Below are 14,273 nucleotides of genomic sequence, written 5' to 3' on the forward strand. Positions count from 1 at the left end.
CTGTGATAGGAGAATGCCTATCAAATTGAAAAGCAAGATTTACAAGACAGTAATTGGGCCTCCACTTTTGGATGCTTGGAGTCACAAGGATGGACCATGTTCAGAAAAAACAAATTAGGGGAAACGTGAAGGTGGTACCGATTACAGATATACTGAGGGAAGCCAGGCTTAGATGGTTTGAAAAGAAGATAGGAAGAATAAATAGGAAACAGGATGTTAAACTTAGAAGTGAAGGGCGAGAGAAAGGATGGAAAACCCAAAAACTACATACGTGGGTGTCATACAAATGGATTTGATTAGCTGTGACGTTTTCACAGAACTGCTTCAAGACAGACTAGAATGGAGAAGAATGAGTCAAAGAGCCACCCTATATAGATGGATCTACGGCTAGAAGAAGAGATCATGTACAAGTGGCAACAGATCACCTAATATAAAATAATTAAATAATACTTCTCACTTACATACTACCTTTCATCCAAGGATTGCCAGGTGAGTCTCATACTACATAGTTTTCAGAGTAGCAGCCGTGTTAGCCTGTATCCAAAAACAGAACAGGAGTACTTGTGGCACCTTAGAGACTAACAAATTTATTTGAGCATAAGCTTTCGTGGGCTACAGCCCACTTCATCAGATAGTATTATTAACTACATAGTATTACTATCATCTCATTACAGCTAATTTATAAACTAATTGACCAAAGAGTTCCAAAGTATCTCAGGTATCATATAGACAAAAAAAGAGAGAAAATTTACACTTACTGACATGAATGCTCATCCCCTAAATCCTATAATTTTTCCAAATCAAAACTGGTAGATTTAACATTTTACAGTTATTTTGCTTATCAAAATCTGAAAGTTTAGTCCTGTCTATTTTTCTTGAACAAATAACTTCAGCTTCTGCCTTTACCTGGCAAAATTCAAGCTTTAAATAAATTTATCAACAACATTTTCAGCTGGTCATCCTGTGTATACCTGTGGGCAGTTGATAAAGCATTAGTTACTTTTTTACAAATACTTTTTGATGTATATAATACAGAAGCTAAGAACATTCCATTAGTAGGAGCATTGCCAGCAGATTGAGGAAAGTGATTATTTCCCTCTATTCGGCACTGGTGAAGCCACATCTGGAGTACTGCGTCCAGTTTTGGGCCCCCCACTACAGAAAGAATGTGGACAAATTGGAGACAGTCCAGCGGAGGGCAACGAAAATGATTAGGGGGCTGAGGCACATGACTTACGAGGAGAAGCTGAGGGAACTGAGCTTGTTTAGTCTGCAGAAGAGAAGAGTGAGGGGGGATTTGATAGCAGCCTTCAACTACCTGAAGGGGGGGTTCCAAAAAGGATGGAGCTCGGCTGTTCTCAGTCATGGCAGAGGACAGAACAAGGAGCAATGGTCTCAAGTTGCAGAGGGGGAGGTCTAGTTTGGATATTAGAAAACACTATTTCACTAGGAGGGTGGTGAAGCACTGGAATGGGTTACCTAGGAAGGTGGTGGAATCTCCATCCTTAGAGGTTTTTAAGGTCCGGCTTGACAAAGCCCTGGCTGGGATGATTTAGTTGGTGTTGGTCCTGCTTTGAGCAGGAGGTTGGACTAGATGACCTCCTGAGGTCTCTTCTTACCCTAATCTTCTATTATTCTAACACACAAAGATAAATACAGACAGCATAAATCTTTAGCTGGAGCTCCTGGGCCACACAGCATCCCCAAGGTATTTTTTTTTTATTTATTGGAAATGTGAATTTGAAGCACATTAAATCCTGTTACTTTTCAAAATGTAGATCAGCACTTACAATGGCAAAAAGTGGACTGTGGACTTCTATAATGCAGTCTGTAGCTGTCCTCATTTTTAATACAGAGACGCAGCTTGCAGAGATGACAGGATCCAGCGTCATGCTCCATCTTGATCTTAGCTGTGGCTCCTCAGATTAAGCAGCAGTATTGCATGCTGGGACATGTCTCCATGGGCTGCACCTCTGTACCAAAGAAGTGGGCAGCTATAATCAGCTCCATTTTATGTAAATTAGTTGCATCTGTTACACTTCTGTCAATTTGCCAGGAAGCCCTCAGCTGAGCAAAGTTTGGATATCCAGGACTTACAGAAACACCTGTGCTAAATATTTTTGTCGAGTCAGTGTGAAAATTGGGTGTTTAATAGCCTTGAAATCTTCTCACTTTTAAAAAGAAGTGCAGTGGACTAGTAGATACATAAGCTGCAGTAAGAAAGAAAAACTGATTTAATGTCTCCCCCCGCACTTCTTTTTTTAAACACTCCCTTGCAGTTACACTTTGGCTTCCTTACTTATTCTTTATTAATTTATATTTACCATATTTTTTAAAAAATCACATCACGTTAGTGAAATAAGTTACAAGAATATATGAATGGGAGCCAAATCAAAAAAGCTCCCACACAGGAAAAGAACTAAGGATCCCCCTTAGAAACAACAAACCACAAAACAAGAACAAATGATTGTGAAGTATGTGGTGGCACTTTTGCATTTGCAGCAGATTCTTTACAAGGCACAAATCTGTTATTTAGGTAGGTATATCTTTAGAGTAGGGTATTTAAGCAAATAAACATCTATATTCAGAAGACATGGGGCATGAGAAGTTAGAAGTGGGAACCCCACATTGTTTTTATAGAACCAATGTGTGCTAGGTCCTTTTCAGACATCTAAATCAACAAGTCCCTGCCCTAAAGACTTTACCTAAAATTAGGCAAGGGGTAGGAGGAAAGGAAGGAACATGAAAGTGAAGTGAGCTGTTTCAGAATGGCAGAGATCATGATGGTTCCAAATATTTCCTAGACTTATAATAATAATTTGTATTTACCGTGTAGCGTAAACTAGGTAAGAGGACTATAAGTAGGCTATAGGTTTGTCACAGTAGTAAAAATGTCATAGATACTGGGATTTTTCAGTTTATCCATTACTTCTGTGTCGAGCCTAGCTCAAGGCAGGCAATCTGGTGGTGCCGGGGCCGGGAAGAGGGCAGGGTGTTACAGGGGAGCGGCCCATCTGCACACTGAATTGGGACCCAACAGGCTGGAGTAGGGAACCAGGCCAGTACTGTGGGACAGGAGCCACCACTGCATGGTGAGTGCAGACCACTTGCTCTGCAACCCCATCCTCCTTGGCTTCCCATGTCCCAGGGCAGGACCTGACATCCCACCCAGGGCCTCCCACCTCCTGGGGATAGGACCCAACTCCTCCTGCATGACTTCCCCACTTTAAATGGCACTCCCATCACTTTACATACCATTTCCCCCAAACCGATGACCTTTATTAAATTTACCATGACCACGCCGTGATTTTTGATAAATAAAATGCCATAACACATCTGCAGCCCTAAGTATGAGGACGGGAGTGGAGAATCAGATGGCTTGGAGCACTAGAGTAAAACATTTTTCAGGGAAAAGAGGCAGAATGGAAAGAAAGAGGGAAAAGGTGGTGTGGTCATATTTCTTTGGAGTGGCCACATGCTGTGTCATGGGGCCTGCTGCAACAGGAGAGTTGGAGAAGTTATTCCTGTATCACTACTATACCAGAACACCCCAAGCAGTCCTCTGTGCTGTCTGGTTGTCTTAGAGAGCCTGGGTATAACAGAAACATCTGCTGTCAAAGAGTAAGGAAGAGTGATGTCTTTCTTGGTGTGGGGAAGGCCACAATTCAGCATTCCCCAGCACAAAACACTACTTCCCACTGGAATCCCTTCTACACAAAAATCCTCTATTCAGTTTAGAAAGAAATATCCTGGTATATTGGGCTAGGCAGGTCCCTGCACTGTAGACCTCTCATGCCATTGGAAAATACCTTAGGTTTCTTAGCCATCTGGTGGAGTCCTTTGCAGCATGTTTTATCTGGGAGTGGGGCATTGGGGCTGCTTGTACTATAAGTGAACTTGTCCAAAGCTGCTCAGAGGAGAGTGTTCCAAAGATTCCAAGACTGCAGGTTCTTCTATCCCTACCAGCTTGCAAAGGAACTGGTCATCTTCCATCAGCTGGAGCCAGACACAGTAGAAGATTTTGGAGCCAACAAACTTCTCATGTACAGGGAACATTACCTAAAAGTTTCATTGTGCCATCCATTTGCTGGCAGGGAGGAACTATTCCCAAGTATGGCAACTGGTAACAGTAAAAGAACAAAGAAAAATCTCAAGAATATCAGTCTAAAGAAAAACTTTAACAAAATAGGAACTCTAATACTCCAAAGTGAAATTTATGTAAGAATTTATAATGTAAAGCAAATGTTCATATTAAAATAAAAATCACCAAAATAATATCTACCCAAAATCCAAAAGTTTCATAGTACTGATGTAGTACATTCAAAGACTACAGCTGCCCTATGACACGGTATGCCTGGATTGGTCAATCTACATTTGTGAAAATAGCATTAAGGCACCTGTGAAAACAAAACAATTATTCAGCACATTTTAAGGAAACAGAATCTGAAGTGCAGCAAGAACTCAAACTGGAAGGTACCATCTGCTGTGACAGACAAAGCAATTTCCAAATGTTATAGAGCTATTCATTAATCCCCTGACAGCTGTCAAATAGGAAATAGTAACTAAAATAAACTCTCAAATGCTATCTCAAGTAACTTTACACTCAGAGGGAATTTAAGCAGTGAGAGATAACATACTGTTAAAATTATTATACTATTGCTGTTTCTTAATATACCTTGAAATATTTAAAAGTAAATCTTAAAGGACGCTCCCTCAAGGTTAACAAACCCAACATTTAAAATAAATATAAAATATCTAATTCCCCCATATTCAAGCGCTGCTGTGATCTTGTGAAGTCAATTTATTCCCCAAACCTAGGACTTCATCCCGAGTAGGGAGCCGAGGTTCTTTGGGATTGTACATGTGCATATCTCCGCAAAACCCCCTCCATTCTGTTTCAAGGCCATATCTAGCCTTGCAAAATAGTAGTTTTTGTGAGCATACTAATTAACAGGTTTTAACTAACATGATTGTAAACAAGATTTTGCATCCAGTGTAGACACGGCAAGTCATGTTTTAAAATATGTTAACTGTTTGTGGTCAACCCCAGGGTACCCACTAGGGCTAATTAAAGTTGTGTTAATTAAAATGTGTTTGCTAATGCTTTTATAAACACTACTCATTTTCCTAGACTAGACATGGCCTTTATAAATCCTATTCACTGTAGCATGAAATTTGCTCTGGTTCAGGCACCCAGTACAAAGCCCTGAACACCTCTAAGACCACACAGGGGACCACAGGCAGCAGAGCTGAATTTGGGGTGAATGAGGGCTCTTCCACACATCCAGCACGCGATGAAAGAGGCTTTTGTACTGGGCATGTGCTAGAGCCACCAGAACCAGCAGCCCCAACACACTGTACAAGTGACATGGAGAAGCTGCAGACTCGCACCATGGCCCCAGAATGGAGAAAGATTTATCCTTCCTCAATTTCCCACCTTTCAGAATGCCCAATTAATCAAGCTTCATGAGGATGAAATGAATTTCACCCTGTAGTGTTTGCAAAGCAGGATATTTGTTCTTTTCAATACCCTTGCTCACAGGAACAGAATAGACCTACTGAGAGGAGGGGATAGCTCAATGTGCACTTACACACACACACGTACGTGTGACAGGTCTAAAGTTAGGTCTCTCAGCTCTGACAGCATCCATTTATACGAAAGGTTGGATTTTTTTAAAGTAACCTATCCACAGTTCAATAAAGATTTTAGAAAACACACTATTCCCACTTTCTACCCTTTTATTGTGATTAAATGCATGCTTTTTCAGAAAGTCTGTATCCATATAAATATGTTAAAATAAAACCTATTACCTACACTATATATAACAACCTTTAAAAGCAAGACCAGCCTTGTAAAATTTCAGTTTTATTTTGTTCAGGTTTTGACTCATAGTTTCTGGCCACCTGGGGCAAATTTGAATTTGAAGTCGCTTTCATATTGTTTTATTTAAATAAGACAGTAAAGTATTTGATCATCATCATATTAAGGTTGATGAGTAGATTTTATGCCTATACTAATAAATGTTCATGGCTATTTTGCAAAACTACATAACATTAATAAAGATATTATCCCTAAATATTTTTAAAAGCCAGAACACTGGGGTGGAGAGGGGAGAAGAAGGAGACACATTCTTACAACAAAAAATTGTAGAATACAGAATTATAAGCACATACTATTTCGTAAAATCATAGATAACAGGGTGGGGAAAACAGCCATTGGGATATTCTGTCTGATATTGCTGCCACCCATTCACTCCTCCCCTTCAACTTGCAAGGAAGGATTAATTAAAGCCTATCTCATGCCCACTAACATTTAATCTTACCTACTTTTGGAACTATAGCCCCACACTGAGCGAGGCCTAAACTGAAAAACCCAACTCTCCTATCTGCTTTTATTACATGAATACCTGTGTAAAGCTGGCTAAGCCCAAATGTGTCTTGCTGCAAGAAGTAGTTACAAATAACATGAGGGTTGGTTTTTTTATGATTTTTTATAATCTCAAGATTCATCTCATCTGATGACAATTTAATGCATAACATCTTTAAAACAATTTAATGTCAAGTAGTGCAATAAAACCAGGTTCTCGGGCAGGAGGATAAATTTGGCTTTATAATGAGTGGCCAGCTCATACTAAGGTACAGTTGTGAAATATGGCCAAGTGGCATCTGGTAATCTGAGTTGCCTCATATCTAGAGAAGCATTTGCCAAACCCAAACAACAAAAATATACTCAACATGTCCATGTAGTGTTTTTGAGACCATTTTATCTCTTCCTGTTGATAAACTTGCATCTAAAAATGGTCCCAAATCACATACAGAACATCTATAATACTTACCTAATTTACCCATTGTCAGTGTCTCTCAGTGTGCCACCTCAGAGCCCCTTTTAATGATCATAAAGAAGCTCACCTTTATTTTCTGTTAAACCTGAGGTATACAATATTTCTATTCCTAATTAGATTTCCTCTCGCTGAAGCCAACAGTCTCCATCACTAGCACTGACGTCAGTTGTACAATTGCCGCTCATCTGTTCACGCAGAAAGACTAAAAGCATCATGAAATAGTTGAAAGAAAAAGAAGGGGAAAATGGATTACCGATGGCCAAATGTGCTCTATGCAGCGGAAACATGGAGGACCAACAAGAAGATAGAAAGTCGGCTTCGGGGCTTTGAAGGAAGGTGTCTTAGGCGAATTCTTAACATACATTGGCCGCAGCATATCACCAATGTTGAAGTGAGCAGATTAACGGGCATCAACAATATAGTGGATGAAGCCAAACAACGAAGATGGAGGTGGCTGGGGCATGTGTTGAGAATGGATGCTGACGGACACCCTCGTATTGCCCTACGATGGACACTACAAGGAAGAAGGAGGAGAGGTAGACCATTGGGGACGTGGCGAAGGACCATTGAAGAGGAAATGAAAGGTATGGGAATGAAGTGGGATGAAATCTGCTGTCTCGCTCAAGAACAAAATGAATGGAGGAGAGTGGTTGGCGCCTTATGCTCCACAGGGAGTGAATAAGAAGAAGAAGAAGAAATGTGATAAACTTCTAACATTAAAATGTACACTGTTTTAGTTACTGGAAAATGCAAGTCCTAATCCCACCTACACAGCTAGGGGAACTCACTGCAACCTGACCGACCTGTGTGCTTTAAACTGACTAGATCAGTGACAGTAAATAGCTTACCAGGATGAACCTTTGCTCTAACTCAGCAGTGAGAATACCCATAGCCAGTATGGTAACCAAGTAAACAAAACTACAACAAAGAAGGACAGGATAAAACAGGATCAAGAGCTGCACAGGTGAAAGCAAAAACTTACAAACAACAAATAAAAAGTTATTATAGAGCTGAGCTTTTATAATGCAACCACACATCCCTGAATCATCAACGGTTTGGTATCCAGGGAGCACAGATGGCCAGAAGGTCTGCATATGTGAACATTATTATAGTCATGAACAGGGTAAAGCTGAAATAGAACTCAACACAGACATTTACAGGGACTATTACTATCATGAAAATTATTCACTGACCCATTTATGTCTAATGGCGGAGACCCTTGAACATTTTTGACTGACAGGAAAAAGCACTGTATCTTGCAAAAATGTCTTATGGTTGGATTTGTTTTTAAATACCGTTAGCCCCCATGCCAAAAAAAATTATTTCAATTAAATTTAACACTATTCTAATATAGATAACTCCACCTGCTGCTTACCAGTCTACCAGTCTAACTCTGGGGTTTACCAGCATTAAACTACACTTATTATATTTGAATGTTACCCAGTATTTGCCCTGTAGTACTGTATATTTTTTTTAAACTGAAACATGATGAAAAACAACATTTAAGCTTTATCACCATTTCATTGGTTGCCTTCAAACATGCCTTTCATTATATTCTGTGTATTATCAAACTGAGTGCCATGTATCGTTCTCTCCAACAACTAACTTCCCCAGAAACCAGAAGCTGTCCAACAACTGGGTTGTGCCAACGTCTCCATCCTTATGCACAGTAGGCCCACTGTGAGGCCAACACAGTAGGCCAACTGTGAGAACTAAAATGGACTTTTCTAAGTTTACTTGGAGCCCTAAACACTGCAGGACAGAGAGCAAGGTTGTCACTCAAGCCTCTTGATGTGACTTCCCCGGGAGCAACCAGCTGTAGAGGTAGCAGAACACTGACAAACCCTGAGATCAGCGGTGGACTGCCACAGCTGATAGCACCTTGGTGAATACCGTTGGTGCTGTTGAAAGGAAAAGGAGGAGCACTCTGTACTGTTAATGTTCTAGGCCCATGGTGAATGAATCACAAGAATCTTCTGTGTGCAGGGCGGATATCTATGTGAACATAAGCACCCTTTAAATCAAGAACTGTGAACCAGTCTCCCTTGTTCTATGAGAGGATTATAGAGGCCAGGGTGATCATTCTGAACCTCAGGCAGCAAATAAAAGCATTCAGCTATCTGAGATCTAGCATAGGCTTCCAGCTGCCTTTCTTCTTGGGGAATGAGGAAATATTTTGAATACAATCTTTTTTTCCCATGCTGAGCTAGTACCAGTTCTATGGCTCCCAGATGGAGTAGGCAGTCTACTTCTTGACTGAAGAACCTCTCATGAGAAGCATCCTTGAAGACAGATGGGAAAGGGTATAACCAGTGATGATAATTTCCAGAACCCATCTATCTGATGTTATGAGGTGCCAAGCATGGAACAAGTGGCCACCAAATAGGGTGCAGGAGTCTAGACAAGATAAATGTAGAAGGGAGATTGCTTTGCAACTCTCAAAAGTCCTGTCAAAAGGATTTTTTGGTGGGTAGCTAGGACTGGAAGCAGAATGAAGGCACGACATTATGCTTACTATGCTGCATTCTCTGGCATTTCAGAGGTGGTTCATAAGCACTCTGATGGTAGAATGGTTAAGGGTCTGGTTGTTGTATGTAGGGCTGAGTCTTGGGATATTTCTTCCATGGTGCTGGGGTATAGCCACTCAGCAAGTGAAGGGATGCTCTTGAGTATTTGAGGGACTGTAATGACTGATTTTTGTCCTCATTGAATATGTTATTTCCCTCAAAAGGCAGATCCTCCACAGTGAGTTGGTCTTTTCTGGGAAATCTGGAGTTTTGGAGGCACGAAACATGTCTTTTACTATGGACATTTCAATCAAGCAGGAGGCTGTATCTGCTGCATCCATTGAGGCCTGGATGGCCAATCTTGCCAGCAATTTGCCTTCATTGATAACTGCTTGGAATTAAAGTCTATCTTCTTGATGGAGTTTGTTGGTGAATTCCGAGAACTTATAATAATTAATAAAAATCATACTTTGACAGTAACGCTTGGCAGTTTGCTATGTGGAACTCTTAGCTCACCAAAGTGAAGTTCTTTCTTCTGAAGAGGTCTAAACATTTGACCTCCTTATCAGAGGATGTAAATCTGAAGTAGTTTTGCTTGCTCTTTTGGGTGGCAGTTTGCATCACTTGAGAATTCAAATCAGGGTGTGAAAATAAGTATTCTGCTTTCCTAGATGGCACAAAGCTTTCCCTCTCTGTTCTCTTTGGAGTGGGAGAACAAGTGGCTGGAGTACGCCAGCCCATCTTGGCCAGTTCTAAGATAGCCTCATGAAGGGGCAGTGCCATCTTACTGGAACCAGCAATCTGGAGAATGTCTAGTAGTTTATAAGGGGTGTCCTGTACTTTCTCCAGGGGAATTTGGAGAGTGTATGCAATCCTCCTAGGGAAGTGCTGGCACTGCCTGTAGTTGTTGGGTGGTGACAGTGAAGCCGGTGCAACCATCCCATTTGTGAGCGATAATAATAACCTTGCCCAGGTGAATAGTCCAGCCTGGTCTGTCAGGTTGCTCGTCTTCCTCAGATAATTCCTGAGGGTTTGATGTTCTTCCCTGTGTGGGGAAGCTTGTCTTGACTCCCGGTATGACCTTACAGATTCAGGATGTCACATATATGTATCCCAGGAACCCCCCAGTAAGGCCAATGTGAGGAGTCATAGGGGAAATAGGGCAGACCCCATGGAAGGGGGTACCATTGGTCCCAAGCTGTGTACAGTCCCTCCTGTGCAGAGCAAAGGTGTTCATGAAATCTTGGACCCTCTGTCAGGGCTGAACTCATCTTGATGGTATGGTAAAGCTCTTCGACTGACACTGGAGAAGGAGCCTTCTATGCTGATGCACAGTGCTGTTGGTACTGGAGATCTTATTATGCCTCAGCTGGTCAATGGTACTGGAGAGTGATGAATTGATGGTGTGAGGACATCACTGGCTAGTACCTGGTCCAACAGGATTTGGCAACTCTGGATCCATGTAGATAGCAATGTCCTCTGGGGCAGTGTTATCTAGCCCCCAAAACAAGACAGCAGACCAGGCTTCTTTCCCTTATTGGCACCAGTGGCTTTGCCCTAGTCTCAAGTATCAACAATCCTTTCTCATTTCATGGTACTGATGATGTAGGAGGCATACACTGCCTTCTTTTCTTCACTGGTGCCATTCCTTCAGGTAGGGCTGGTTTCAGGGCATTCTTGCCTTTGAGTGCCAAGAAACCAGAACTGTACTCCTTGTGAGCTCCTGACACTCCAGTGATAGGGTGCAAAGTTTTACTGGACGTAGACAGCATCACAGAGCAGGTCCTCTTTTTGGGTGATGACTTGGAGGAAGATATCTCATGTTTCTTGTGAGAATGATTGCTTTTACCCTCCTCATGCCTTTGTTTGGAAGAGCCATCTTGTTTGCTGAGATTCCCCCCAAAGCTGGAGATCATTGTCCTTGGATGGGTGCTTCACAGTGCCTCTGTCTGATGTACATGGAGGTCTGATCGGCCGGGACTGAACTGGGGCCTTAAAGCACAGTCCATAAGGAAACTTTTAAGCCTGTGCTCATGGGCTTGATGCTTCATTTAGACGGGACATGAGCATCCCCAAGGCAATGGAGGCATGTATCGTGGTCATCCCTGACTGGAAAAGCCCAGGAGCAAGCCACACAGTCTTCGAATCTCAGGATCCTGGGCATATTAGGCACCCCACAGGGATACAGGGGCAGAGGGGAGGACGGGACACCCAGGTCCTCAGGACTACTAAACTATCTACAAACAGGTTTTTTAAATTATTTAAAACTAACGACAAAGTTTTGAAGAAGAATGCTAGCTAACACTGCAGACACTGCAGAGCATCTCTCTCAGACCATGGGCAGTAGAAAGAAACAAGAGAGGCCGTCAGCCCATGCTGCCACTAATAGGTTTGAAGCACGAGGAGAAGGGCAGAAGTATGAACCAACAGACACTGCTAGCAAAAATCTTCCCATCTCAGGAGCATGGACCACATGCACATCTCGAGTGGAACACACATGGGATGATAACTCAAAGAACTAAGAGAATTCGTACGTACCATTTGTTCTGCAATAGCACAACAAGGTTTAAGGAACTGAAAAACATTATAGGCAATAACAATGAAGAGTTAATTTCTAAACTCATGTAGTATGCTAGTTAGTATGTATGCATGCATGCCTATGTATGTACGTATATTGCTTTTTTCCTTATTCTAGACCTTTAGCTGTAGGTGAACTAACAGTTTGGACAAACATGCAAAATAGACCTGAACACTATGCAATTAAATATAAACACAAAGTCTGTTCATCTTTTTTAGATGTTATTCTCTTGAATTATTAACTAATGAGACGTTTATAAGTTGTTACACTGGAATCAAATTGTTAACTGTTCCTGCTTTGTATTTTTCCTTACCTCCATTGTAGCGGATTGCTGTAGCAGGGACTAGCAGGGTTGCTCTGGGGTTGTGGGTTCAGGTAAAAGACTAAAGGAGAAGTAGCGAGAGCACAATCCGCACTAAATGGGATTTTAAGGTGTTGTAGACCTGGAGCAGATGTAGGGGAGAACATGTGCTGATGAACATCACTTCCTCGGCAGTGGGAGTACAAAGGAGAGGAGATTCTGACAAGGTACCACAGTAGAAACAATCAGTGTCAATGTCATATGTTATTGCTTTTATTTTTAAAACAATAAAAAATTATTTAAAAGTTTTTCTATTAAAGTAATTTAATAAACTAAGTGGTCAAAAGTCAACCTTTTAATCAACACCTGAACTTGTTCAACTGTTATGATGAAATAACCAAAATGTTACTGTAGCCAATGCAACACTAACTCAACGTTATTTTTCCACTGTGGAGTTATTTGATCCTGAACTGACCAAATCTTCCATGCCAAACCTAAGATTATATGCAGTGTAGTTGTAGCCGTGTCAGTCCCTCGATATTAGAGAGACACGGTGTGGGAGGTATTATCTTTTATTGGACCAACTCATGCTAAACAATCTTTTCCACCTTGCATTTTGCTGTTACACTGGGAGTACCTTTCCCAGACCTGAAGAAGAGTTCTGTGTGTCTCGAAAGTTTGTATCTCTCACCAACAGAAGTTGGCCCAGTAAAAGATATTACCTCATCCACCTTGTTTCTCATACATAGGTGTGTTAGAAATACAGTAACACCTCACTTAACGTCCTCCCGCTTAACATTTCGACGTTACGTCCCTGCTCCATTAAGAAACAGGCTCGTTTAAAGTTGTGCAATGCTCCCTTATAACATCGTTTGGCTGCCTGCTCTGTCCACTGCTTGTAGGATTCTCTGGAAGAGCAGCAACTTTACAAGGGAGCATTGCAAAACTTCCTCTTCTCCGACTCCTCCCCCTTCCTTCCAGAGCTTCCCCCACCGCTTAAGACTTTCTGGAAGGGAGGCGGCAAGGCAGGGGGAGCTTCACTGACGGTGGGTGCAGAGCACATGTTAATTTTTCACCGTCAACCGGGACTGAACTCTGCCATCATTCAGGAGGCTGGAGGGGAGAAGGGAAGAACTTCACAAACATCATTGCTGAGTATAGTATTAAATTGCTTGTTTAAAAATTGTACTGTTTGTGTATATAATGCCTTTTGTCAGTCAAAAAAAAAATTTCTTTGGAACCTAACCTCCCCATTTACATTAAATCTTATGGGAAAATTGGATGCATTTAACATCGTTTTGCTTAAAGTAACATTTTTCAGAAACATAACTGCAACGTTAAGTGAGGAGTTACTGTACTTACTGTGAAAAGTAAATTACACAGATCCTTAAATAGAAAACATTTAGCACCTATAGTGATTTACATCTTCAAAGTGCTTTACAAACATTAACTAATTTAGCCTGACAACAGCACTGTGAAGTAGATATTCTAATTTAAGGGATGGGGAAATTGAAGCACAGAGGAGTTCTGTGACCAATCACAGCAGATCAACTGCAGAACCAGGATTAGAATTGAGAAGACCCCCAACTGTGTGTTCATTTTGCTAAAGTATGGATTGGATGAATGGACTATAAGGTGGATAGAACGCTGGCTAGATCATCAGGCTCAACAGGTAGTGATCAACGGCCCCCCACTACAGAAAGGATGTGGACAAACTGGAGAGAGTCCAGCGGAGGGCAACAAAAATTATTAGGGGGCTAGTACACATGACTTACAAGGAGAGACTGAGGGAACTGGGCTTATTTAGTCTGCAGAAGAAAAGAGTGAGGGGCCAATTTGATAGTGGGGGAGGGATAGCTCAGTGGTTTGAGCATTGGCCTGCTAAACCCAGGGTTGTGAGTTCAATCCATTTAGGGGACTGGGGTAAAAATCTGTCTGGGGATTGGTCCTGCTTTGAGCAGGGGGTTGGACTAGATGACCTTCTGAGGTCCCTTCCAACCCTAATCTTCTATGATTCTACCAGAACGGGAGTTCCAAAGAGGATG

The 14,273-nt window shown here is 41.6% G+C and overlaps 1 protein-coding gene across 5 annotated transcripts in view; it reads right to left on the bottom strand.

The window, feature by feature from the left end:
- The window catches only part of MAST2 (microtubule associated serine/threonine kinase 2), a 345,729-nt gene that overhangs the window by 140,903 nt on the left and 190,553 nt on the right, over window positions 1-14,273 (bottom strand). For 3 of the 5 annotated variants that reach the window (XM_039483463.1, XM_039483462.1, XM_039483466.1), the window contains one exon: window positions 12,241-12,447. The exons of the other annotated variants lie outside the window; for them this stretch is intronic. In XM_039483463.1, the coding sequence (XP_039339397.1) occupies window positions 12,241-12,447 (207 nt within the window). The remainder of the gene's footprint in view (window positions 1-12,240; window positions 12,448-14,273) is intronic. 5 annotated transcript variants of the gene reach the window in all.

Source organism: Mauremys reevesii, linkage group 8 (assembly GCF_016161935.1).
Source record: "Mauremys reevesii isolate NIE-2019 linkage group 8, ASM1616193v1, whole genome shotgun sequence".
NCBI lineage: Eukaryota > Metazoa > Chordata > Testudines > Geoemydidae > Mauremys > Mauremys reevesii.